This window comes from Siniperca chuatsi, linkage group LG15 (assembly GCF_020085105.1).
Source record: "Siniperca chuatsi isolate FFG_IHB_CAS linkage group LG15, ASM2008510v1, whole genome shotgun sequence".
NCBI lineage: Eukaryota > Metazoa > Chordata > Actinopteri > Centrarchiformes > Sinipercidae > Siniperca > Siniperca chuatsi.
The window spans coordinates 26983765-27010344 of NC_058056.1; the positions used below are offsets into that span (position 1 = coordinate 26983765).

General features: G+C 40.6%; 3 protein-coding genes across 6 annotated transcripts; 2 read left to right on the forward strand and 1 right to left on the reverse strand.

The window, feature by feature from the left end:
• Positions 1–1176: 1176 nt before the first annotated feature.
• Positions 1177–6880, reverse strand: snapc1b (small nuclear RNA activating complex, polypeptide 1b). The gene is made up of 10 exons (XM_044167735.1): positions 6568–6880; positions 5413–5569; positions 5162–5302; positions 3711–3815; positions 3469–3624; positions 3268–3321; positions 2982–3044; positions 2689–2827; positions 2065–2139; positions 1177–1668 (listed from the first exon to the last, which is right to left on the reverse strand). Exons 1-10 carry the CDS (start codon positions 6696–6698, stop codon positions 1631–1633), a joined length of 1059 nt encoding a protein of 352 aa, XP_044023670.1. The 5' UTR covers positions 6699–6880; the 3' UTR covers positions 1177–1630.
• A 596-nt stretch (positions 6881–7476) lies between these two features.
• On the forward strand, positions 7477–11395 carry yipf6 (Yip1 domain family, member 6). Its single transcript, XM_044167737.1, has 2 exons — positions 7477–8042; positions 8798–11395. Exons 1-2 carry the CDS (start codon positions 7704–7706, stop codon positions 9143–9145), a joined length of 687 nt encoding a protein of 228 aa, XP_044023672.1. The 5' UTR covers positions 7477–7703; the 3' UTR covers positions 9146–11395.
• A 143-nt stretch (positions 11396–11538) lies between these two features.
• im:7136021 lies at positions 11539–23917 on the forward strand. Of its 4 annotated transcripts, none has more exons than XR_006374672.1 (5): positions 11539–13484; positions 15591–15797; positions 16989–17199; positions 20984–21114; positions 21314–21452. XR_006374672.1 is itself a non-coding variant. In XM_044167733.1 (5 exons), exons 1-4 carry the CDS (start codon positions 12779–12781, stop codon positions 21027–21029), a joined length of 1170 nt encoding a protein of 389 aa, XP_044023668.1. In that variant the 5' UTR covers positions 11539–12778; the 3' UTR covers positions 21030–21074; positions 21314–21453. The 4 variants fall into 4 exon arrangements, 3 of the variants coding, with proteins under 3 accessions (XP_044023668.1, XP_044023666.1, XP_044023667.1); XM_044167733.1 differs by having other exon boundaries at positions 20984–21074; positions 21314–21453; XM_044167731.1 differs by lacking the exon at positions 20984–21114 and having other exon boundaries at positions 21314–23917.
• The last annotated feature ends 2663 nt before the right edge of the window (positions 23918–26580 follow it).

A 26580-nucleotide genomic window follows, 5' to 3' on the forward strand; every position in this document is an offset into this window, starting at 1 on the left:
TTTTCACACAGGGCCATGTAGGTTTGGATTTTGTTTTCCCTTAATAGTAACAACCTTCATTTAAAAACTGCATTTTGTGTTTACTTGTGTTATCTTTGACTAATATTTAAATTTGTTTGATGATCTGAAACATTTAAGTGTGGCAAACATGCAAAAAAAAAAAGAAATCAGGAAGGGGGCAAACACTTTTTCACACCACTGTAACTAACGTTAGCTAGGTTGTGGGTTAGCAAACTGTCGCTACAGTTGCTGCTGCGAAGCTAACAGCCAGAGAGGACGAGACGGTTTCCCAGAGCGAGCACAGCAGCTCCAGACAGCGACGCTCACAACTCTCCTGCTACTATAGCTAACATCACAACAACAGCAGATCTTGGCAAACTAGAAAGTCAGCTGAATGTCTGTGGGCAAGTCATTTAACTTTACCTGACACACAAATCATTGCTGGAATAGTGCGACTTTGTTTGTTTCCCATTTACAGAGCCAGGGCTGTTTGTGTAATTATCTATTAACCATACTATTTCATTGGTAGGGTGTAGGATAGTGGTTATTCTTGATATATCCCACTTTTTAACCGTCAATATGACAGAATATTTCAATGTACTGCAGATGAAGAGTCTTGCATATTTATTTCTTGCAACAAATAATAATAATAACTTAGGCAGTGACCAGGAGAAGTGGTACTAAATGAAGAGCCGTTTGGGAGCCACAAGATCCGGCTCCCTTCAAAGAGCCGTAATTCCCATCACTAATTCGCTGAATTTGACCAATAAACAACATGTATTGGGTTAGAATCGCATACCCCCACCTTTAAAAGAAAAAAAACTGGATTTGTATCTCACTTTTCTTTATGTTACAAAATGCTTTCCAAGGAAAACAAATGAAAAAAAAACAGAATAAAAGCAAATACAACTGACAATAAGAACGCAGGGAAATCATAAAACACAGGGACAATAAATTACTGTTAAAAGATGGAAACAAAATGGCACAAGTGGAGCGATAAAACCAGATTAACATGAAGATTTCCCATCGCTGGAACTGAGGAGCCCAAACAATGAAAAACAGCTCACAAATGTGTGTGTGTGTACCGGGGGTGTCCACACACTTTTGGCCATTCAATATAACACCTCCACCTATTAGTCTGAATCACATGTCACAAGAAAGAGACGGACAAAAATAACAACTATAAAAATAAGTTTTATATAAAACAGTGACAGTAAAACAGTAAAAAATGTAACTTTTTCATAGAAGAAGCTGCACAGAGAGATGAGCTTTGAGGAAAATGTTTGTAGACGTTTACCCTGCTAAACTTTGTCATAACGTGCATAAGGTATTTAGACCACAGATGGCTCCTGCATTGTAAAAGACAAAAGAGGCAGGCATAGGGTTCATTTTCAACAAGTGATGGCTGTGAAATAGCGCTGCATTTAAGAACAGAAGCAGAGTCAGAACAATAATTCTTCTTTAACAGACCAGTTTGTGTGTTTTTAACTTTCAGCCATTATGAGACTCTACTCTACTTATAGAAAATTCATTACAATAACAAAAGCTAAGCCAAGATTTTAAAACTAACTTCAAAATCTACTGAACAGAAGCTCCAATCAGGATGCTGACGTTGACTCCTGCGTTGTCTTCATGACCACTTGAATTTTATGAACTTTTTTGGTTTTTCTGAATGGAGGAAAAAGAAAACAACATCATAAAATGGAACAAGCAAGTAAATTAATGTGTGAACATTACAAAACTCTTAACGGTCAGTAGAAAAATAAGATTATTATGTTATTTACAGTAAAATATGGTGGATGTTGAGTTGGCATTAAGAGAAAAAGGCACATCAGTTTAGACAAATTCATCCTGGCGAGTGTTTTATAGCCAAAAATGCGGCGTGGCTCTACAGGGCAGTATGGCAGGTCAGTCTGTTGGTCTGCAGTGAATTATCTTGACAACTATCGGATATATTGCAGTGAAAATTTGGCATTCAAGGTCCGCATGCATGCTAGCGTAGCAGATGTACAAGTGTGAAAGAGCATGAAGTTTTTAACAGGTGTGTAACTGCTGGCTGTGTACCTTCAGGAAGTCCAGTGTCCAGTGCGGTGAGACGATTGATGTGAGTGGTCGTTGTGGCTTCTTTCCACACGTCACCTGGCAAGAAGGAAGTTTCAGTAAATGAGGATTATTTCACTAAACAGATCAACAAATCAAGCTATAAGAAGAAAAAAAATCAGCCCACGTTCCCTCATTATTATGATTTTGACATTACATCACATGAAATATTCAAGTACAAATTCCAGCTGCGCTGCCGTCATCAGAAACGGACGTCTCATTTCACTAAAAACTTGTTTCCTCAGTTCCTCTCTCCTCACATCTTTTGTTTTTATCGCTCCTTGCATCTTAGTCCTTTTCACGTAAGATGCGAGGTGACAGAAATAAAGAGACATTTAGGTCAAATAACAAGCACCCATAGTCGTAGCAAAGAAAGAGCAAAAACCAGATGGATTAAAGAGTTTCCCATCGGGGATCAACAAAGTATAAAGTATTTCTGATTACAGATGTGAAAAAGCAAAAAACAAAACTGGACTTGTCTTTGCCTGATTTGCATTCAGGTCTAATTTTCTTCTACAGCGGATGTGGACTTTTTTTTTTTTTTAAGTTTTATGGATTAAAGGAAGGTTGTATGTAAGCAGGATTTACCTGAGATATGTACATTCTCCTTGGTTCTGGCTTTGAGTGACGGTTTGCTTGTTCTGGAGTAACCTGACGAGTGCGAGGGTCCAGACTCGTTACTCTTGAAATCCACCTCTACCTGACGATGACGCCGGGACTTGGATGCCTGAAACCAACATATATACGTGTATTTTTATTTATACACATTTTTTTTTAAGAAAATGAAGGATCCTTCAAAGGAAATCTTCATGTGTTACATATTTAAAGAAAATATGAATCAAAATAAAAGCAACATAAAATCTATAACATGAAACACAAACCTCTGCTGCCTCTCCGTATGCTTTTGATTTGATGGAGGCGAGGCGCTCAGCTCTTTTGGAGGACTGAGGACACAAAACAGGCAGTCAGTCAACAGCGCCACTCTCTGGACAAACTTATTATTACAACTTTTGAAAAGGTGCAAGTAAAAGCTGAAGGACTTCATGTAAGTCCCAGTTTGAGGATGTAACATCCTGCAGGAGGCATGAGGCGCACCAGCGATGCTTTAAACTCTTCAGCAAAGCGATGACCTCAAACTTCAACAAAGTGTCATGTTGTGTAACTCACCTCCTGCTGAGACGACGTTCCCTCACCGCTGTCCTCATCTTCACCGGTCCCATCCTGACAACACAAGACACATCATCTCATCACATCAACAGTGGAAAAAAGAAAACTGGGAGAAGCTCCTTTTTTATTACTGTAGATATTTTGTCTACGGGAACACAAAACACGACTTCTTTGTAACCAAGTCCTGTAGAGAAGTCTCACCTTCCTTTGCTGCCACTTGTGGAAATCCACCACAGTGCTGCGTAGCTGAGGGACGAGGTCTTTACTGATCAGGTTGACGGACGAACCCGCCTGTTCTGACGATGAAAAGACAGAAGTCTTCAGATTCTCGTAGAGCTCATGAATGTTGGACAATTCCTGCAAGAAGACAAACGGCGCAACTTAACACTTCTAATTCTAAAATCTTGTTTTAAAGTGTTCGAGGCGAGGAGGCCTCTGCTCACCTCCAGCAGCTTGTTGTTGATCAGCTCCTGTGGACGAGACACTCGCTCCACGAAGTCCTCACACAGCACCAACCTCTCCACCTTCCTCTTCTTCTTGAAGGTAAGCTGGCAGGAGAGGAAGAGGAAGAGGAGGAGGAGGAGGAGGAAGAGACAAAGGAGAAGCACAGAGAGGGGAGTGTGAATTTGCAAGCTAGTATATTGAAACTAAAATGACTTCCAAGAATGATTTTGGCCATATCAGTCAGCCATGTCTGCCATTTAATTTTAGAACACAAGAGTCCGACAACGTAAAATGATTCGATTAGCTGGTCTGTATTTCTAAACGGACGTTTGTATCGTTTAGTACGCAGGTCAATTATAAACTGCTTTGAAATGACATAAATATGTGCTTTCTATAGAAAGCACTGTGTTATGTATTTACGGTTTAATAATGAACTTGAACGTTATTGGTTCAGTGTAAGTACTTAATGTATGTTGTGTGCAGTACTGCTGTGGAAACAACAGAACCATAATATTAATATTATTGCATGATTGTAATACTGCAGCTTTGGCAACGACCCGTGGAAAAAGGAACAATGACGCCTACTGCGCTCTACCGTGTTCATGTTTCAAGGAGAATTTATTTGACATGTTTATATAATCTGAATCATGAATGAATCATAAAATGCAAGTTTGTCTACTTTTCCTTCATACGCCAAAAGGCTTTTCTTCGCTCCATCTTTTCTTATTTTTCTTTCTAAGTGCATCTTGGGTATCTACAGATTTTCCCTCCATTTTATTATCAGCCCTGTAGCCCGAGCCTGAGAGGACAGACTGTATCTCTAGCCTTTCACAAGCTAATTAAAGATTTATTTTATTTTTATTGCAGCCTCATGTATGTTCTGCTCTTTCAGTAATACATTTTAATTGTCTATTGGTGTTAGTTCTCTCAGTCACACGACACCTGAAACACATCTATAATTGCTCATCAGGCATTTTTCTTTAAATTTGTTACTTTATTATTTCTAGACATTATAAGACATTCTCACCAAATCCTGGGTTGTAAAAATAAATAAATGAACACATAATTGCATAATTAGTAATTGCCGTCTCCTCAAAATGACGCTGGAGTGGGCAGGGGCGTCCCATTCGGTGAATATAATTCCTCGCATCTCCTTTGGGGGGGGAGCTAAGACGCGAGTGAGGAAAGCGAGGAGGAAGCATGTTAGCCAAAAGGAAAGCACCTTTGAACTAACTGGCTGCTCTCTCCATTACCCTGCTGCTAGGAGGAGCCTTGGAGGGAGTCAAACTGGGACAGAACCACTGCAGTCACAACTCACCTTGTTTAAAGGGCCTTGCAAACAACAAATCTCCACGGTGCACACGTAATATCCCTACATTAAATTACATGTAGGGTTTTAGGTGAATATCGAATGTGAATCTGTGTGTTGGATGTAAAGTAGGCAGCTCACCAGAGTGGGCATGGCGGTGAAGTGGAAAGCCTTGTGGAACATCAGCTGTTGGAGGATGTAAATGACATCGTAGTGCTGAGTGTCCACAGCGTCCTTCTCAAACTTCTTCACGTCCTCCCAGTCCTTCAGCGCCAGACGGATCTGCAGCCAGAAACACAAGAAGAACTTATGCTCACCTTTACTTCAAGTAGGACTTTAGCTGATGTCTGACCGACCCTTTAAAGACCGTGTACGTGTGTTGTGTTCCCGACCTGCTCGGAGGGCGAGGCGGTCTGACACTGATACAAGCTGTACAGCAGATAAAGTCCTCCCACTCTGATCTGGAAGCTGAATGGAGGCAGGAAGAAGCTGCAGGCAGTGTCCAGAACCACACGACTAAACGCTCGCTTCTCGTGCTTCACGGCGCCGCTGCAAAACAATAAAACTGTAAAGTTCAGTCATACTCTCACACTACTGATGAAAATATATAGAAGCTTGTTTGCACCACGTATTGAACAGGAACTGTCACTGACATTTTTTTCCTCATTATTACAGCTCAGTAGGCAACCTGTTTATAATTTAATATCTCATAATTATGTTCAATTTGTCAAATATGTACTACTGAGTTAAAATTACAAGAAACATTAGAGCAAATATAACCTAATACTTTGTTATGAGACTATAATGTCATTTAATGATTAAAAAAACAATTTATGTGTCAGATTTATTTAACAAGTGCCTAAAATGTGAGGAATTGCTAAACTGCACAATATCTGACGTTTTTATAGATCAAACGAGTAATCGATTAATCATAAAACATAATCTAAACAGATGAATCTATAATGAAAGTAATCATTAGTTGCAGCCCTTCGTGTAATGTATAAATTATGTAATGTTAAGATGCTCAGTTTATACCTCCAATTAATTATCAATCTAATTTACAAAATTACATTTTCTTCCCACTGCAACAAAAATGTTATCGACTTTTTTAAATGATCCGATAATGTTCATTAAACTATAAATGATCTTCTTCTCTATTTTCGCGTTTCATTTAATTATTAAAGTCTTCATGTCGTTTCCTGTATGTTTTATGGCATTATGTCATTTCCCTGCTCACCACACTGTAAACATCATTTCAGAAAGATAATATATTTAGATAATAAAAGTGTATTTGTATGTGAGATATACAGTATATGTAATTAAGATGAAAACAGTCAATCACGAAGCAGATAATGCAGAATATATGACAGGAGCGAATGCAAATGTGCTTTGATTTTGTCTTAAATTTAAAAAAGATAAATGCATGAAGTTTGTAGTCACTTTATTCCCGGAACATAACCAATGATTGGACTCATCAGGACTTATATTAGAAAATAAACAACATTGTTGTTGACAATAAAGTGATATTTTTTTAAGGTTAAACCTACTAAAAAATCTGTGAGAACTTCATTTCCCTCCATATCTTGGAGAACATCTCGAAGTGGACAGAATCTGTTTGCTGGAAGCGGCACAGCAGCTCCTCGCAGTCTGATTTCACCTGTTTATTACAGAAATCCATCTCGCTGCTGCTTCCTCAGACAGCTGAACGTTAAAACAAAACCTCCGAAACTATCAACGATTCAATTTAACCCATTTTCTTCTTAGAAAACGGTTCTAACTGAGCTACAAACGTGTAAAACCAAGGGACGTATCGGTGATGTAAACACACGCCTCAACAACGACAGTCGACGGTTTAGTACGTCATCAGTACCCGACGTCGTCACCAGCGCTAATGATGCATTCAGGTACCGTCGCGAAGAAATACAGCTAAGAATATACACGTGTATACAGTATATCTATGTAGCCTACCGCGCAGCCCCACTAATATTTATTTAAAACATTTAACGGTAATATTGACGTTTTTTCCCCAGATTTGTGTAAAAATTCTAGTTTAATATAATAACAATAAAGTCATGACTAAAAAAAACGTTTATTTGTTGTTTTGTAAAGATGTATTTAAGATACAATAAGGTGAGAATAACTTTATTAATCCTACAGAAAACATATATTATAATATATAATATCCACATATAATATGTGGACAGGAAAACATTTTGATCTGATCTTTTAGTGTCCTAAAAAATATTGTAATATTAAGATTGTACCAATTCCTTGCAAAATTGATGACCATTTCGGTGAACCTTTGATCAATAATAGCCACAATTAATTGATCATACAGTCGTTATGGAACATTATTGTATTTTGTATTAATTGCGTAAAAATGCATTTGTGTCAGCTATCAAAGATGTTTATCGAGTTCAGGAGCTGTACCTGAACGCACCACACGGATATGCGTGACTCACGTCCTGCGGAAGTAAACAATCCGCAGCTGACGTGGAGCAGCAGACTTTCACCACCAGCAGGACAGACCGGATCAACTGGAACTGATTTCACTGGTTTAGAGAAACATTTGTCGCTTCATTGGCTGTCTTGCTTTAAATTGTACTAAATGGGCTCCGTTGGCGTCGTCTAAACTCCCGGGATAACTTAACGGCCCTCGTTAAACTCTTCGTTCTAAAGTAAAATGGCGGCAGCGGAGGAGGCCAGCAGACCGTTCGCCGGGCTGTCAGACGTCTCCATCTCGGAGGACATCCCGGTGGAGGGAGACATCTCTGTGCCCGTCGGCTCCTCCAGGCGGGACGACGAGTTCTCCACGCTGGACGAGCCGGTGAAGGAGACCATCTTGCGGGACCTGCGGGCGGTGGGGAACAAGTTCATCCACGTCCTGTACCCGAAGCGGAGCTCGGCTCTGCTGCGGGACTGGGACCTGTGGGGCCCGCTGCTGCTCTGCGTGACGCTGGCTCTGCTGCTGCAGGGCGGCGCGGCTGACAGCGACGACCAGGGAGGACCGCAGTTCGCTGAGGTACTGACTTCTATCTTATCTGGTACTATTTATTTTACCACGTTTTTGGTTATTTTCTGCAACGGTTTCTTGCAGTTTGATAATTTAATCGGGGAATTAACACAAGTAATATCAGATAAGGTGGGTCCTGCACAGGGCTGCAGCCAATGGCTGTTTTCATTATCGATAAATCTGCCAATTCCTAATCCCGATTAATTGTTTGGTCTATAAAATGTCAGAACATAGTGAAAAGTAAAACAATCACAGGTGTCTAAAACCTAAGGGGACATCTTCAGATTGATTGTTTTGTTCGACGAACAGCCCAGAGGTATTCAGTTTACTATTGCATGAGATAAAGAAAAGACGAAAATCCTCACAATTAAGAAGCAGGACTTGAACGCAACCTTAAACGATGAATCTATTATCTGAATTGTTGCCAGTTAATCTTTTTTCAATCGATTAATTGACTAATCGTCTTGCATTATGACCTTTATCCTGTGGAACTGTATCTGTCAAATCTTTAGCTAATTGCAATGGTTGCTTATTTATTTATTCATTTATATATATATATATATATATATAATTTCTTTCTATTAGTACTTCTATTCCTGTGTGCATTAACGTGATAGTGAGCAGCTGTAATGAAAGAGTTTCCCCTCAGGGATCAATAAAGTGATTCTGATAACTTACACGTTGCTTATATAAAGTGATAAATCTCTCCTCTGACTCCTGACTAACATGTTGAAGTATATATATTTTTTTTTTTTCTCGTCCAGGTCTTCGTCATCATCTGGTTCGGCTCCATCATCATCACCCTCAACTCCAAGCTGCTGGGCGGGACCATCTCCTTCTTCCAGAGCCTGTGTGTGTTGGGATACTGCATCATGCCTCTGACGGCGGCCATGGCCGTGTGCCGGATCATCCTGGTCGGCGGCTCGGGGAGGGTCAGCTTCGCCGTGCGGCTGGTGGTGGTGACGGCATCCTTCGGCTGGTCCACCTTCGCCTCCACGGCCTTCCTCGCCGACAGCCAGCCGCCCAACCGCAAGGCGCTGGTGGTGTACCCGGTGTTCCTCTTCTACTTCGTGATCGGGTGGATGATCCTGACGTTCTCGCCGTCACAGTAGAAGCGAAACAGAAGGAACGGATCCGAGTTAAAATGACAAAGATGAGGGAGGTTTTTGTGGAGTGAAAGAACTCAAACAAACACCGGTATCTGCCTTTGAACGAAGACGAATGACTACTGAACTGACTGTGTGTGTTTCTGGGCCTCTGATACAATAATTAGACTCATGAGACACCAAAATAATTCCAAACTAACTCTTTCAGGCGAAGCAATGGCTCGTACTCAGATTCAGGGAAGTCCAGTCGACGCTGTGCTGCAGATGGAGAGTCAAAAAGCTGATGAATATGTTCGTACATTTCCAGTTTATCTCCCAGGTATGTTTATGAGCTGTGTAAAAAAAATAAAAATAAATAAGGTCCATAGGCTTGTATATAGAAATCCTCTATGAATGTTTGAACTGAATGTTTCATATGTAGACATTTAGCAGATGCTTTTATGCAAGCTTGACTAAGAACCCTGACTGTCTCTGACTCTGGCTAACCGTCGCCTGTAGTTTTTGGCTCCAGTCATCCCTTTTCAGCATGTTTCGTTTGCTATTTTGGGAGCATTTTTGTTTTTTAGTAGACAGATGACAGTGGAGAGATGAGAGGAAAAGAAAGGGGAGAGAGAGATTGGGTATGACCCTCAGCAAAGGTCTCCAGCCGGGCTCTTTAAAACCCATAGGCCATCAGAGCATCCCTAATTCAGCATGTGGAGGCAGATGATGGTTGTTTTACTCTTTTAAAGCAATAGTTCGACATTTTGGGAAATATACTTATTGACTTTCTTGCTGAGAGTTAGATGAAGTTAAATAAATATGAAGCTACAGCTAGTTAGCTTAGCACAAAGACTGGAAGGGAGGGGGTCCAAAGGTAACATAATCCACCTACCAGCACCTCTAAAGTGCATTCATTTACATATTATATCTCATTTGTTTAATCCGTACCAAAATCGAAATGTAAAAACGATAACTCTTCTTCCATTTTATGGGGAGTTATGCACCAGAATGTTTCTTGACACGAGAGTGGAATCAATCTTCTCATCCAGCTCCTGGCAAGAAAGCAAATACGTGTATTTCCCAAAATGTCAAACTATTTCTTGAAGGACTGGATATAGTCTAAAACACAGACATGGGGTGTGATGATGTGTCATCAGATGTAGACTTCGCTGCGCGTCTGCATCAGTGATGCGCTCACACACGGTGATCCCGCCCCTTACGGACGTGGGCAGGAGGCGGAGTTTACGTCACGCGGACCCTCCCAACCTCACGGATGCACAGACTGTAATTTGGATGTAAGTATTTCGCCTCCAGCTTTTCTTCTTCTAGAAGTAAAACGCCACAGAGTGACAGTGCCAGAGCTAATCTAAACTTCACAGCGTCAGGTGCAAGTTTTTATCAGCTACTACTGACTCGATGTTTCTCAGCCTGGATCTAGACCTCATGATGGCTGCCCGCATCTCTGATTTCAGTGATTCAAATAGAATGATGAATGATGATTATCAGGCTAGTTATTTCTTCTAACGCAGGCATGTTGACAGTCAGCTGTGCTTGAACTGTAGTGTTTCATCAGCCATCTTGGTTCTTTGAGGTCACCAAATGGACAGCTGGAGTAAGGATGATGCCCTTTTTGGTTTCTTTAGTTAGAAGATCCAATTTCATTGCCATGATCTCTGTCTTTACCTTCATGTTAAACCCGCAGCTGAAGGATCACACCTTCTTTGACTATTTACATGCTGACTTACAAAACGTGCGGACTTTATGCTCCCTGCGGGGTTAAAACGGCATTCTGGGAGACGTAGGAAATCAGTAACTGACGTAGAAGTGGACGCAGCAGGTTGAGGAACACTTCATTATAGAAAATGTCAGCTGGAGCGAACTGAACGGCACAGACTGATGATGCAATGATTTTGGTGTGACGTCTGATCCAGATGACGTATGAATCTCTGACTCTGCTTCTCCCGCCTGATGCTTCCCGTTCAGGCTGATTGTATGTGATCTACTAACCTGCCTGGTGACCTTTGACCCCTGCTCTGTAGACACATTGCTGTCAACCAATCTTCTCCATCTATAAATAATCTTAACATTCTCTCAAATCAGCTGGGCTATTTTCGTTGGTTTTCTTTTAATTTATATGTATTCATTTACATCAACAAATGAAAAATATTAAAATATATTTGATCAGCTGTGATTGTATTTATATATATATATTTTTTTTTCAGTCCACCTACAGGCTCAGCTCTGTTTTAACACTAATTAAATCACTTCCATACATTTTATGATTTGCTGTATTACATTATTTCACCGTTTTAAGGCAATTTCAATTCACAGTTAACATGTCACCTACACTCTGTAGACTAACCCATGACATTTTTACTTTCCCTCAACACAAAATGTCTTTTTAAAAAAAAAGTTCTTTATCCATCGTCACCTAAAATGTAGTTTTGCTGCAGTGTAAATTTTATTTAAAATGTTCCACAACAGGCTACAAACAAAAAAACTTTGATATGTTGGAATTTACAGTGTTTAATGGTACTTGTGGTCCCTGATGCACCACTGGCAGTTATCCTGCTGAAGTACCTTTAACATTAAATACAGCTGATACAGTTTCAGGTGTAGAGATTGAATGCAGCAACATAAAGAGAATTAAACACAGAGGAATAGAAGGAAACAGTGTTTGTACAGTCAAGCTGTTTTCTTTTACATGAGTACACAACACTGTGCAGGTTATGACACAGTTCATTGAGTACACGCCGTACACTGCATTTAAAGATCCTTATTTACAGTCTAGACACACACAATAAACCCGTTGGTCTGTATTACAGGCATCAACTGTGAACTGGCTGCTTACATGTCCAACACGTGAAAGAAAGGAAATTAATGTAAAATAAATGAATGTGGAAAGAAAGAAAATATTGGTAATAATATAATACAATGTTAGGTTTGGCAGTACAGTTTCCATATTGCGTACCTTGTAATTCATGTATGTGGAATTCACCTAAAAGTATTAATCATATAGTTTGAAGGGTCAGGAAGCAACAATGTTTTTGTTAATTAAAGGTCAACTTTGCCAATTCAACATGAAGACTAGTAAAATATTACCGTGACGGTCAAACGTGCCAGAAACAAAGATAATCCCATTTTTGTTCATACAAGCTGCAGAGCTTTACTGGAGTATGATCATTGTTTTAGAGAATGATATTTTTAAAATGTTAAAATATAATAAAGTAAATGGGACGAGAGAAAGGAAAAGACAAAAATAAAATAAATACAATAACTAAAGTCAAATTCTAGATGTTTCCAAAAATGCATATAAAGCCTAACATTTAATTAATTAAAATATTAAACTGACTTATTATTATCATTTATATGTTATTGTTATTTGTATTGTTATTTTTTGATAGAAGAAGAAGAAGAAGAAACGTCATCACAGCGCGACGGCTTCAAAACGGGTGCAGCGCATAAACATCAGCTAGCGGTGCCTGCGGTGATCATATCCGCTTAAAAAACAGCGATGAATTAACATTTACATTTAAATCACACACAGTGGATGTTGTTGTAGCTTTAGTCTTAATGCACCGCTGTTATTCTACCCGCTTTCTGCTCTCTTGAAGCGGTCTGAGCTTTAGCTTTTAGCCGTGAAATGCTAGTTTACTGATGGAGAAGCTGCAGCAACTTCCTCCTGAAGTTTGGGTCTACGTGTTCAGCTACCTGACCACGGAGGAGAAGCACACGGTCCGCACCTGCTGCAGGTACCTGAAGAAGCTCATCGACCACCCGTCCCTGTGGAAGGCCGACACGGTGGTGCTGTCCGACCTCCGCCGCTACACCTACGGCTTCTGGGACACCCTGCAGCACCGCAAGCTCACCCGGGTGGCGGTGCGACACCTGCGGCGCAAAGAGTGGCGGCGGCTCGTCAAGTTCCTGCCGTCCCTCACCGCCATCGTGTTCGTGGACGGAGGGCGGCTGTACAAGGAGAAATACCTGGACAACCTGTCGCGGTTCCCCGATTTGAGGGACTTTGGGGTGCGGAACGCCACCTGGGACGAGCCGATGCTGGGCCGGAGCTTGGGCGAGCAGCTGCGGGAGCGGATGACTCACCTGAGCGTGTGTAACGTCCGGCTGCCCTGCACGGTGGACTTTATTAACACCGTGTCGCACCTGGTCAACCTGCGGTACCTGCTGTTCCATCAGCAGGGGGAGGGCTACGGGCTGGACACGGTGAGGCCGGTGCCCTGCAGCGTCTTCCACAACCTGCTGCTGAACCTGCAGAAGCTGAAGCACCTGTCCTGGGGGATGAGGGGGGAGCCGCCCGAGCCCCTGCCTGATGACTACCTCAGCCCCCCGGACCCGGAGCAGCCAGGTGAGCTAGCAGCCTGCACCGGATCACCTGTCTGTCACTGCTGTAGTGTATCTTTGTTACTTCCGGGATCAGACCAGTGGTTCTGCATATTTTGGCCCATTCACTACAACTCACAAATGGCAACCTAGCCCCAGTTTGAGCCTCCCATTAGGGCAGCAACTAATTATCATGATCAGTTAATCCATTGATCATGTGTCCAATTAAGAATTTATAAAATAAATATCATAAAATATTCTGTGTGCGTGCTCGTTTTAGTCGAAAACTCAAAGATATTTTATTTACAGTGATTATAAAACAAAGAAAAGCAGCAAATCCTCACAGTTGAGAGGCTGAAACTAAGCAATGTTTGCATGAAAAATGACTTAAACTATTTTTACAATAGTTCCAGATTGATTTTTCTGTTGATCGACTAATCGATGATCCACTAATCGTTTCAGCTGTAGTCTCTGTGTTACTTCCGGGATCAGACCGGTGGTTCTGCGTGTTTTGGCCCACTTACTACAAATCACACATCAGTACTTAAGTGCCAGCCTATTCCCTGTTTGTGCCTCCCGTTAGGGCTGCAACTGACAATTATTTTAATCATCAATTAACCTGTTGATGATTATAATTAATTGATTTAGGAGTGGGCAAAATTACAGTACACACCATAAGACTATATAAAGATTTCTAAACAATCTGAGAATTTGCCATCAGTCTCTTTTAATAACTATGGTTGAATGAATTAATTGTGGATCTTCTTCTTCTTTTCCTTTCGGCTGCTCCCTTTCAGGGGTCGCCACAGCGAATCACGCGCCTCCATCTAACCCTGTCCTCCGCGTCCTCTTCACTCACACCAGTTAGCTTCATGTCCTCTCTCACTACATCCATAAATCTCCTCTCTGGTCTTCCTCTAGACCTCCTGCCTGGCAGCTCCGACCTCAGCGTCCTTCTACCAATATATTCACAGTCTCTCCTCTGAACACGTCCAAACCACCTCAATCTGGCCTCTCTGACTTTATCTCCGAAACATCTAACATGAGCTGTCCCTCTGATGTCCTCGTTCCTGATCCTGTCCGTCCTCGTCTCTCCCAAAGAGAACCTCAGCATCTTAAGCTCTGCTGCCTCCAGCTCTGCCTCTTGTCTTTTCTTCAGCGCTGCTGTCTCTAAGCTGAACAACATCGCTGGTCTCACCACCGTCTTGAACACCTTTCCTTTCATTCTTGCTGATACTCTTTTATCACACAACACACCTGACACTTTTCTCCACCCGCTCCAACCTGCTTGCACTCGCCTCTTCACCTCTTCTCCACAGTCTCCATTGCTCTGAACCGTTGACCCTAAGTACTTAAAGTCCTGCACCTTCTTCACCTCTGCTCCCTGTGACCTCACCGTCCCACCTGGGTCCCTCTCATTGACGCACATGTTGCAAATCAATGAGCCGGATCTCTTTAATTACAATATTATAGTAGTTTTTGCTTCATTAGATTAGGAATAAACAGACATTCCCATCTGAATATTTCTTCTGTCTATTTTTCAACTGAATTTTCCAAACAAATCTATAAAGCAAAAATGTTATCCTGTTACAAAAGTACAGTACCACTTTCTAATAAGTCACCCTTTATAAACTGTTAATAAGACAATGTCTGATAGATAATTTACTTATGCTCTATAGATCACCTCTAAGCCATTAATAAGAACAACATTTGGTTGCCAGGTTGTGAATAATCCAAATAAATCGATTTATCAACAACTAATTGACATTTACAACTGCAGACTTGGTTAATTATCATCAGAACGCTTCATTTATAACTTGTTAACATTTATAATTGCAGATAACTCACTAACTCTTGCTGTATTAAAGAGGAAAAGAGACAGAACAAGTGTAATACTGAAGGAGGATGAACACCAGCCTTCATTTTTTTCCACAACTTGGCAACGTTTATCTATAAAGCTTCAGTAAAGGCTTTATTAACCATTCATAAACAGTTTATAGAGGGTGCCTTAATAAAAAGTCGTACAACAAAGAAGATTTTATGCCCCTCATCCACCCCTAAACTTGTTTAGTGTGTAAAATGTCACAAAAAAAGTTTTAAAAAATCACAAACTGTCTCCTCCTCGGCCCAGTAGGAGCATCCCGGTACGGCGGCCCGGCGCTGACCAGTCTGGAGCTGGTGGATTACCCAGAAACCATCCTGCCAGAGAACGCACTGAGGAGTCTGACCTCGCTCAGGTCGCTGACTGTCCGCTACAGGTACATCAGAGAGGGCATCGAGTGTCGCCTCAGGTCCTGGCTGGATCCTCTCCAACAGCTGGAGACGCTCACCATCATCGGTGAGTCGGGCTGCGTTCCAGTCGTGGTTCTTTCTTAAACATTTTTGTCCTGATGTACAGAATGAAAAATAAATAAATTTCAAGCTCTCGGGTCTGCCGTCTGCTCCTTAGGACCCATGCAGCTAGCTCACGGGACAGCAGATCAGGCAGCTAGAAGACAGGATGGCTGGACACTGATCTCCAGTGATTTAACTGTACCACCAACAGTTGACATTTTGGGAAACACGCTTATTTGCTTTCTTGCCGAGAGTTAGACAAGAAGATTGATATCAATCTCATATCTCTCCATTAAATATAAACCTACAGCATTGTTATGCTTAGCTTAGCTTAGCATAAAGACTGGAAACAGAGGGAAACAGCTAGCCTGGCTCTCCAAAGGTAAAAAAATCTGCCTACCAGCATCTCTAAAGCTCAACTAACTGACATTTTATCTCTCATTTGTTTAATACGTAAACAAACCCAAAGTGTAAAAATGATAAGTTGCAGTTTTACAGACGGTTATGTGCCAGAGTGTTTCGTAGCCAGGCGCAGTGGCTTCCTGCAGTCTGCCCCGGTTGCTCCAGCGTGCTTATTGGATTAACAGTTTCACAGTTGGACGGATCCCGCCCGACTTCAACATCGGAATTGGGTGGGGATGGGGGGGGATTCAGACGATGTTCGACAGTCCGACAAATGTAAAAGACAGCATTGCTCTCAACAAAATCTCCCAGGATGCATAAAGCTTTAAATAAATCATGGATATTTTGATAACAAGAGACTTAAAATGACAGGAGAAGCACACTATCACCATTAAAGCCACAAAATTTTAAAAACAAGGTTGCAGATTCAGGGATTTCATTCAGTTTAATTAAACCAACACTTCACCAAACACTCTTGCTAGTGCTGTCTTCATGGCTAGATACTACTGCCGGTATTGGAAACGTGGTTTTTCCTTTTTTTTTGTAAAGTGTAAAAAAATAAAAAATTCTTTGGATGCAATTTAGAGTGATTGATGCTAATCAGTGACCTCCATTAACCACTACAGATATTTTATGGTTATTTAATGGTGTGGGGATGTAAAAACCAGATTCTTTGTTGTACTAGTACTGAACTACGAGGACAAAGACTTCCTCCAGGCAGTTTTAAGGTAACGTGGCTAAACATGTATATAATTTCTATTGTGACCCTTCCTGCTGTTGTCTGTCCTCCCAGGTGGTAATTCTCTCGCTGCCTATACGACCACCATCCCGTCCAGTGTGACCAGGCTGACCCTGCGTGTTGCCATAACTCTGAAAGACATGGACTCCATCGCGCCTAAAGTCCCGGCACTCGAGCACCTCGACATCGAGCAGAACCGCTCCAGCGGCAGCCTCTGCAGACGGATCCCCATGCTGTTTCCTCAGCTCAAGACGCTCCGGATACGGTGAGCCACACAGGAAACCAGCTTAGGTTATTTTTTACAAGATTACAGAGACTGGAATCAGTCTGATGACCATTTTCTTCTTCCACATGTGTCCTTTTATTGATTTTGATAACATTAATTTATTATGAACCACACTACAGTTCTTCGGGTCACCACCAGGTACCACCACAGCTTAAATAGCATCGTTCTCACCCGGACTAAAAAAAAACAAACTACAGAGGAAACAAGAGCTTGTTTGGTGTAAATGGGGAAAGGTTATAGTAAATTGTTCACTTAAACTTATAATTCAGTCTCTTAGATTGTAAACACAATACTAAATTGAGCTCTAAAATTAGATATTAATGTCCCAGTGTACGTTTTATTCACCTACCTGCAAATATGTGGTGTACTATGAAAATAAAATGCTCTTGCGACAACAATCCACTTGCGGAAGCACTCGTATTGTTCCAAGAGACCTTGTGGATGCCTTTTGAAACACAGTACAGTTTAAATAAATCAGATAGACTGATATATCTGTCAGCATCGGTATTAGCTTATTGTACAAATTTCGCCGTATATTTGGGCTGGTAAATAGTAAGATATTGTAGTAGTTTGACAAAACAATCCCAGTTCAAGGTCCTCTTACTAGTAGAGTTGCAGCGGTATACCGTGGTATGAAAATTAATGGTTATTTAAAAAAATATTTCAAGTTTCATGTCTGTCAGGACATAATATTTTGTGAAATTATAATAAAGCGTTTGTTCAAACAAAAAACCCCTCTGTTGTCATTCCTTTAAGCGTCATTGTAACTGATAATAATATTAATAATTATTATTATTATGTAATACGCTGCATACTGTGATATTTTTTGAGACGGTTATCGTACCGTGAAAATCTCATACTGTTGCAACACAACTTTATTTTAGTTTTTTTTTTTCTGAGATTTCAACCGTATCACACAGTTTTCACAGTTGTCATGGAGATGGATCTGTTCACATGCAAGCTCAGTAGCTGTTATAATTTCATTCGCCACACTTTTAGGACTTCTTGTCCTTGTTCTTTAAGCATCGAAGTTCATTCTTAACACTGGAACAAACAGTTTGACAAATAATCCCAACTCAAGATCCACTAACTGCACTAGCTTTTTTCCATAGCTTTCAACCATATTATGCGGTCTGCATACTCCAGAATAAACTTCAGTTTAGAAACATTGTCACCATTACATAGTGTGTCCACCAGAAAGCACTGACAAGTTTACTTTTGAACTGTAAAATGTCCCACTCAATATACAGTATATCTTGGATACATAAAAAAGTAAGGGATCCTTATCAAGAATATTTTATTTATGTTTATTTATTGATGATCCCCCCCCATATCAATATTGTCCTCCTATGAATGCGGCCCTCAGCTTCATTAAATATCTTAGGTATATTATATATATACAGTGAGGAAAATAAGTATTTGAACACCCTGCTATTTTGCAAGTTCTCCCACTTAGAAATCATGGACGGGTCTGAAATTGTCATCGTAGGTGCATGTCCACTGTGAGAGACACAATCTAAAAAAAAAAATCCAGAAATCACAATGTATGATTTTTTTAACCATTTATTTGTATGATACAGCTGCAAATAAGTATTTGAACACCTGAGAAAATCAATGTTAATATTTGGTACAGTAGCCTTTGTTTGCAATTACAGAGGTCAAACGTTTCCTGTAGTTTTTCACCAGGTTTGCACACACTGCAGGAGGGATTTTGGCCCACTCCTCCACACAGATCTTCTCTAGATCAGTCAGGTTTCTGGCCTGTCGCTGAGAAACACGGAGTTTGAGCTCCCTCCAAAGATTCTCTATTGGGTTTAGGTCTGGAGACTGGCTAGGTCACGCCAGAACCTTGATATGCTTCTTTCAGAGCCACTCCTTGGTTATCCTGGCTGTGTGCTTCGGGTCATTGTCATGTTGGAAGACCCAGCCTCGACCCATCTTCAGTGCTCTAACTGAGGGAAGGAGGTTGTTCCCCAAAATCTCGCAATACATGGCCCCGGTCATCCTCTCCTTAATACAGTGCAGTCGCCCTGTCCCATGTGCAGAAAAACACCCCCAAAGCATGATGCTACCACCCCCATGCTTCACAGTAGGGATGGTGTTCTTGGGATGGTACTCATCATTCTTCTTCCTCCAAACACGTTTAGTGGACTTATGACCAAAAAGTTCTATTTTGGTCTCATCTGACCACATGACTTTCTCCCATGACTCCTCTGGATCATCCAAATGGTCATTGGCAAACTTAAGACGGGCCTGGACATGTGCTGGTTTAAGCAGGGGAACCTTCCGTGCCATACATGATTTCAAACCATGACGTCTTAGTGTATTACCAACAGTAACCTTGGAAACGGTGGTCCCAGCTCTTTTCAGGTCATTGACCAGCTCCTCCCGTGTAGTTCTGGGCTGATTTCTCACCTTTCTTAGGATCATTGAGACCCCATGAGGTGAGATCTTGCATGGAGCCCCAGTCCGAGGGAGACTGACAGTCCTGTTTAGCTTCTTCCATTTTCTAATGATTGCTCCAACAGTGGACCTTTTTTCACCAAGTTGCTTGGCAATTTCCCCCGTAGCCCTTTCCAGCCGAGTGGAGGTGTACAATTTTGTCTCTAGTGTCTTTGGACAGCTCTTTGGTCTTGGCCATGTTATTAGTTGGATTTTTACTGATTGTATGGGGTGGACAGGTGTCTTTATGCAGCTAACGACCTCAAACAGGTGCATCTAATTTAGGATAATAAATGGAGTGGAGGTGGACATTTTAAAGGCAAACTAACAGGTCTTTGAGGGTCAGAATTCTAGCTCATAGACAGGTGTTCAAATACTTATTTGCAGCTGTATCATACAAATAAATAGTTAAAAAAATCATACATTGTGATTTCTGGATTTTTTTTTTTAGATTATGTCTCTCACAGTGGACATGCACCACTGATGACAATTTCAGACCCGTCCATGATTTCTAAGTGGGAGAACTTGCAAAATAGCAGGGTGTTCAAATACTTATTTTCCTCATTGTATATTGTTGAGGCTATATACAGTATATACATTTTGTCTTTTATTTAGGATGTAAAAAGAAAAATGGATAAATAAAGCTGGGCAGACACTGTACGGATTAAGCCTGACTAATTTTAGAACCGGGCCTAATTACTGCCAGATCGGTTGTTGTTTGACGCTCAGTTTGAGGTCACGACGTCTGATTAATCACCTGAATGATCAGCGATCCGGCTCTCGAACGATCAGATAGATTTCTGGCAGGCCAGATATTTTGTCTGCAGTTTGAGCAGTTCCACTGACCCATTTCACACATGGCTGCCGTCAGAAGATCCAGTATAAACTGTAGTGAGCTTGTTTTAATATTACTGGAGTAGAAGTCTATACGTTTCAATGTAGAATTGCACAAAGTAACGCTGCCTCTCTGTCTTTTTGTCAACATTGTTGAGGACTTCTTTCTTCTTTGGATCAACTTCACTGTAATTGTCACTGGACAAAACCGACCGTGGCTTCTGTGCTTACGTTCAGTGTGAGCTTCGGGCCGGTCACTTGATCTGTCCGAGTGTGAGCATAAAAGCCGCAGGTTGTGGTTGTGCAGAAAGGCAGATAAAACACGTGTAGTCAGTGTGAGTTGTACAAGAGTAATAAAAATTCAGTTTTGTGGTTTTGTCAGCTTTGATGTGAACGTACGTTCTGACTTCCAGGGTTTCTTTTGTGTGTGTGTGTGTGTGTGTTTTTTTTAAGATTATTTTTTTGGCATATCTGCTTTATTTGATAGAGACAGTAGAGAGAGACAGGAAAGGCAGGAGAGAGAGAGGGGATGACATGCAGCAAAGGGCCCGGGCCGGACTCGAATCCGGGCCACTGGGGTAAGGACTCAGCCTTGATACGTGGTACATGCTCTACCAGGTGAGGTTAACCCCAGGAAATAGTGCCTCTGATCATTTTCCCTGAATGTTAATGTTATAGTTTATAAATGTTTTTTTTTTCTGATGTTAGTTGAGGTGGTTTTTGTTTTAGGCGAGGTGGCCCACCTCCACTATAAAACACTACGACACTCACTGTTCATGCAGTAAAAGTCTTACCTTGCTCCTCTCTTGTCTCTCAGGTTTTTCCGTAGAGAACCAGAGAAAGACCTGCTGAGCCTCCACCGGCTGCGACACCTGGTGCGGCTGGAGCTGCTGGTGGAGCGCTCGTTCATCCTGAGAGATTACCTGAACGGTCACCCCTGGCCCAGCCCCTGCGTGCAGGAGCTCATCAACGAGCTCCGAGAGCTGTCCGAGAACAGGATCACCGTCATCACGACGATGCGCCAGAGAAACCAGCTGCGGGAGTGTGACTGTGTGTGGGAGGGGGACTGAGGAGGGGGAGATAAGAAAACTGAGAGAGTAAATTTATTTTCCTCCTGAAGCAAGAAGAAGACAGAGTCACCACACAGAGTCGGGAACAGAAGCAGTAAATCGAAAAAATATCAAAAACCTGAGGAGACTACTGCCATTGATGATAACAGGTGGTGCCACTTTTCTTCTGAAATAAAAGGTATTAAGAGAGCCATAAATTAGGCTACTGAAGGTGTGTATATATATATATATATATATATATATACACCTTCAGTAGCCAACTTTTTGGCTTGAAAATGAAGCACTGAAGTCCACCAGCGACCCCAGATTCCAGGGTGAATATGAGTAGTTTAGCAAAATGAATCCACCAAAGTTTTATCGAGAAAGAGATACAGTGAACAAACTAACGTAATCCGCTAATCAAATAATAGTCGAGTCTCAATTAATAGCCATAAGCATGACCAGCACGAAAAAATGAAGGATGGTTGCAACAGCTCACGTTAACGCAGCAAAAAGTTCTCTATCCTCCCTCTGATTTATGGGCTTTTAATGTGAAGCATCTGCAGGAAATAACAATTGAGAGAAACGTTAAATACTCAAATACTGGAATTAATTGGTGAATCAAACTAGAATTTATGTTTAAAAAGAGCAACAGAGTGGTGAATTTAACATTAGTGCTGTGAAAATGTACATTATACTTAATTTATCATGACGGCAGATAAACGTGGAGGACGTTTAGAGTTTCCATTAAGCAGGAAATGGGGGCATTTAGAAATAAAAGTCTGTCTCTAATATAAGCCTGTCTCAGATAAAGGCCTGGTATTAGTCTAGTATTCTTAAATGAAAAACAGTAAGACTTAGTCAGTTGTCGGGAGATCAGGGTAGCCCATCTTATTTTTCTACTTGATATGAATCTGCATCTTTAGGCTGCAGCTGCTCACTTTGGAAGCCTATAGAGGACTATATTAAAACTTGAAAATGTTCATCCACAATAGCATTATAATGTTCCACGTGTTATTTGAGTAAAAATGAAAATGAAATAATCCAATTTTAATTTTCACACACTCGTATGGATGTTCCATGACCATAATAAAATGAAAATTAAGTTATTTTATAATCAATTTTAAATATAATATATATGTATAAAATCTCACAAATAAAATCTACCTATAAAACAATGTTTTCCCCAATTATTTCAGGTGGCGAATTGAAAAATCAAAGTTACTTTTTTGTTTCATCCAAAAAAGTACAGATTCTAAGGCTGCAACTAACGATTGTTTTCATTATCAATCAATCTACCAGTTCTTTTCTTGATTAATCTCTTGGTCTGTAATCTCTATAAACAGATATCTGCCTAATAATGCAGAATCTGTAGGCAAGGGACAAGATTTTGGTATTGGAAGCGTTTTGGTTTCCGTTTGTAGTACATTTGTAGTCTGAGTAGTATTGATCAATCATGTTTGAGCGGGCTCTGGTTGCATGCAGGTAAACAGTCTGTGTGGAGAGCAAAAGAGGCGAAACGCATTAGCCGAAACGCAGTCTCCGAATCCATCGGCTATTGTCTGACTGCAGTTTAGCTTTTTAATCAATCTCATAATTAGCATTTTTAAATTAATCTGCATTCAAATCGTCGATAGCCGATGGGTTCCGAGATTGCTAATCGACCTGTAAACAATGACCGCCGCACGGAAGAGGAAGCCTTGGCCCCGATTTCTGTTATCCAGATATCCGCTGGCTATACCGGAAGCTCCGAAACATTGGCCGTTACCCTCAGAGGCTAAATTGTCGCCAGACGATAGCCAATGGCTTCTGAGATTGCTTGGTCTGTAACACTGTCAGATTTCCTAAAGCCTCAGTCGATGTCTTCAAATAGCTTGTTTTGTTCAACCAACAGTCCAAAAACACAACAGTATTCAGTTTACTATGATGTAAGATGAGGGAAAGCAGCAAATATTCACATTTGAGAAGTTGGAACCAACAAAATGTTTGCAGTCAGTCTTTCAAGAATGTTACACAATAATATTTCTGTTTTCTTTCAAATCATTAAAATGGAAAAGAACAGGAAAGTCGGTACAAGAAGCTAGTTCAATGTTACCACAGAGTATTTACTGTGAGGTTAAAAATGACATGAATGATTAATATTATGGTTTTAATTTTTTGCTCCAAACTGATTATAGTTTATGATGCTGGAAGTTAGCAGCCCACTTTTGTGAAGTTTGGGATGTAATGAGCAGATTTTCATGAAAATGCTGTTTTCAGGCACAGGTGGTGGGACCTTTGAATTTTTTTAAAAATTGTATTTATTTTTTTCTGTCAGAGAGACTGTCAGACAACCGCACTGTTTCTTTCTCAATAAACGGACCCAAACTAGAGAGCTTTCTTTTTGCTTTGTTTGTTCCTGCCATTTTTAAATGTTTTTTTTGGCCTAAGTTACTTAATGTCTTTAGAATTAATGTCATATATTACAGTCTGACAGTAGTTACAAACACAAGAATGAAAATAGCAGCAGCTTTAGTGCAGTGCGATTGCTTGGCTCCCGGAAGTGCGTTGTCAAGAATCGCTGATCCAATCGACTTCACAATGATACTTGACGTCGATCGGATAAACGGTTCTCGAGATATGCGAAGGACAATCAGTTGCACATACGAGATATCTTTATTTATAGTTAGACGACGCTGCTACAGCACCACCTATTGGCCAAATGGTACCGAATTTGTCGTGGTCACTCAGATATGATATCTACACATGTCCACCAAATGTGGTTGCAATAGCACCAAGTGTTGAGGAGATATGACATTTTTTGTAACATAACCCCTGCCCCACAGCATTTGAGCAAACTTTGAGGGCAAGCTATAGCAAAACTGTACGAAATATCAAAAATCTGAAAAAATAACGTTTTCCGGCTTGGTCCAGAGATGTTCTTTACCAAATTTGGTGACGATTGCTCAAAATTTGTAGGAGTAGCAGCGAAAAAACAGATTTGGACAAAATTCAAAATGGCGGGACATCAATCTAGTTAATGGGCGTGGCTTATATGGATGGATTTGTCTGGACCATGGACTGTATATAAAGATGGACGACATGACAGCTCTCCAAAAGTGAAGCCAAAACATCTCGATCGCCCCCTGGTGGCTGGCTGCAGTATAGGTCATAAACCCCGCCCCCTCCATGTTAGCGGATGGGACATGAGCCAAACTAAAAACTCAAAGATGGTTCCTGTCATTTTAGGCAGTTCTTATCACGCTGATGTGTTCAAGTGTTAATTTTTCAGCTAAGTTTGATTCTAATTAGTTATTTGAAAAAGGGGTCTCACGTCACGACACTGTACTCCCCTTGGTCCTCAGCAACACACCTGCCAAGTGTGAAGTTGATTGGATGAACGGTTCTCAAGAAATCGAAGGACAGACATACAGAGAGATTCCTTCCTTTATAGTTAGATGCACTGTAGCAGCCATGCAAATGCAAAAAGGAGCTTTGCTGCTGGAAGACTTGTAAGAGTGATTATTTTTTTGTGGATGGTATTTTTTTTTTGTGGTTATCACATTTTTTAAGGCCAGAAAGTAAAACTGTTACATAAAAGGATTACTGTATGTTTGCTGAATAAAATTAAATCTTAAAAATGTGTGTATTCTTCTTTTTTCCCCCTCACAATTATTGTAATTAAAAGAGAACAGTTTCTTTAACTAGTTTCTGCTACTTTCCCATTGCCACTTTGCTTGCTTGTACTATTTATTTAATTTTATCAAGTGAGTTTATTTCCATGTAGATGTTTTGGTGAGTTCAACCAAATCTAAAGAAATAAATTAAATCTCTAAACTAGAAATCCCAATCCCCCCCCCCCCACCCCCCCATATGGCAGGCACTTGACAAATTTAACTAAAAACTAACTAAGTTAACTAAATAAACTGCGAGTATGATGTTTAAAACAAAAGCTATGTGTCATAATTTATCAGTTTGCTGATGTGTACATCACAGGTCGCTTGTTGAGTAATTTAACTTTGCTGATGAACTCATTAAAAGTGACTCATGGTGAATGTAGTTTGGTACTTGTGTGACACATAATCCTCTCTGACAGTCGTTTATAAAAGTAACTGTGTTGAGTTGTTTGAGGCATTGCAGCTCTTTACAAACAAAACAAATGCCGTTGTCAATGAATGCAATGTACACTTTTTTTTTTTTTTTTACAAGAAATAGTTATTTAATAAAGTTTTTTTTCACAACTATACAGTATAAACAATATGAACAAAAGATAAAGTCCTCTAAACTAGAGTATGCAGGCTTTTTTTTTACAGCGGCCAAAAAAAAATCAGTGATGCGCTCACTGATGTTAGTATCATATAAGTGTGGTGATATTCTATATTTTTCTTACTGATGACAAATCTCATATGCAGACCTAAACCAACATTAAGTGATCCTAACGAGTGTTGTGTGTGTGAATCACAGCCTGATGGATCTTCTTCCTCCATCGTTGTCCAGAAACTATTAAAACACATCAGTGAGCCGCTCTGTTGCACTGGGTGACATGTTCCTTCATCACCATGAACACACACACCGTCCTGCTGCCCCAAACACTCACTACAGCACCACATGTGGATTCATCCGCCACTATTTCCTGCTGTTAGTTTGATTAAAAACTACAGCGAGCAGCTGTTTGAGGAAACTACTGAGCCTTTTTAAAGATTTACGTCTTCAGTAGGAACCAATGGGCTTGGAGCTGAGAGCCACAGACAGGAAGTCAGGAAGTATTGAGAGACGGACTAACGTTGTTTGTTGACAGTAACAAAATTACGGGATAACACCAGACTTATCCTTTAGATGTATGACATGTTAACTGCAGCAAAGGCTTCAGTCAGCCGGATCTGAGCGTTTGTCTACATATTTTGGAGACATTGATGAAAACATCCATGCTGTTAACGTTAACATAATTATTTTTTTGTAAAAGGCAGACGAGACGAGAAAACAAAAAATCTGTTGTAACAGCACTGGAGAGGAAACTAAATTTTCTGTTGCAAATTTACTGACAGAACGTCTTTTA

Coding starts and splice junctions, on each gene's coding strand:
- snapc1b (XM_044167735.1), bottom strand. CDS start 6,698: ATGGATTTCTGTAATAAACAGGTGAAATCAGACTGCGAGGAGCTGCTG. Junction 5,570..6,567: donor AAGTTCTCACAGATTTTTTA/GTAGGTTTAACC, acceptor ATTGTTTTGCAG/CGGCGCCGTGAAGCACGAGA. Junction 3,816..5,161: donor TCACCGCCATGCCCACTCTG/GTGAGCTGCCTA, acceptor CTCTCCTGCCAG/CTTACCTTCAAGAAGAAGAG.
- im:7136021 (XM_044167731.1), top strand. CDS start 12,779: ATGGAGAAGCTGCAGCAACTTCCTCCTGAAGTTTGGGTCTACGTGTTC. Junction 13,485..15,590: donor CCCGGACCCGGAGCAGCCAG/GTGAGCTAGCAG, acceptor TCCTCGGCCCAG/TAGGAGCATCCCGGTACGGC. Junction 17,200..21,313: donor CTCAAGACGCTCCGGATACG/GTGAGCCACACA, acceptor CTTGTCTCTCAG/GTTTTTCCGTAGAGAACCAG.
- yipf6 (XM_044167737.1), top strand. CDS start 7,704: ATGGCGGCAGCGGAGGAGGCCAGCAGACCGTTCGCCGGGCTGTCAGAC. Junction 8,043..8,797: donor GAGGACCGCAGTTCGCTGAG/GTACTGACTTCT, acceptor TTTCTCGTCCAG/GTCTTCGTCATCATCTGGTT.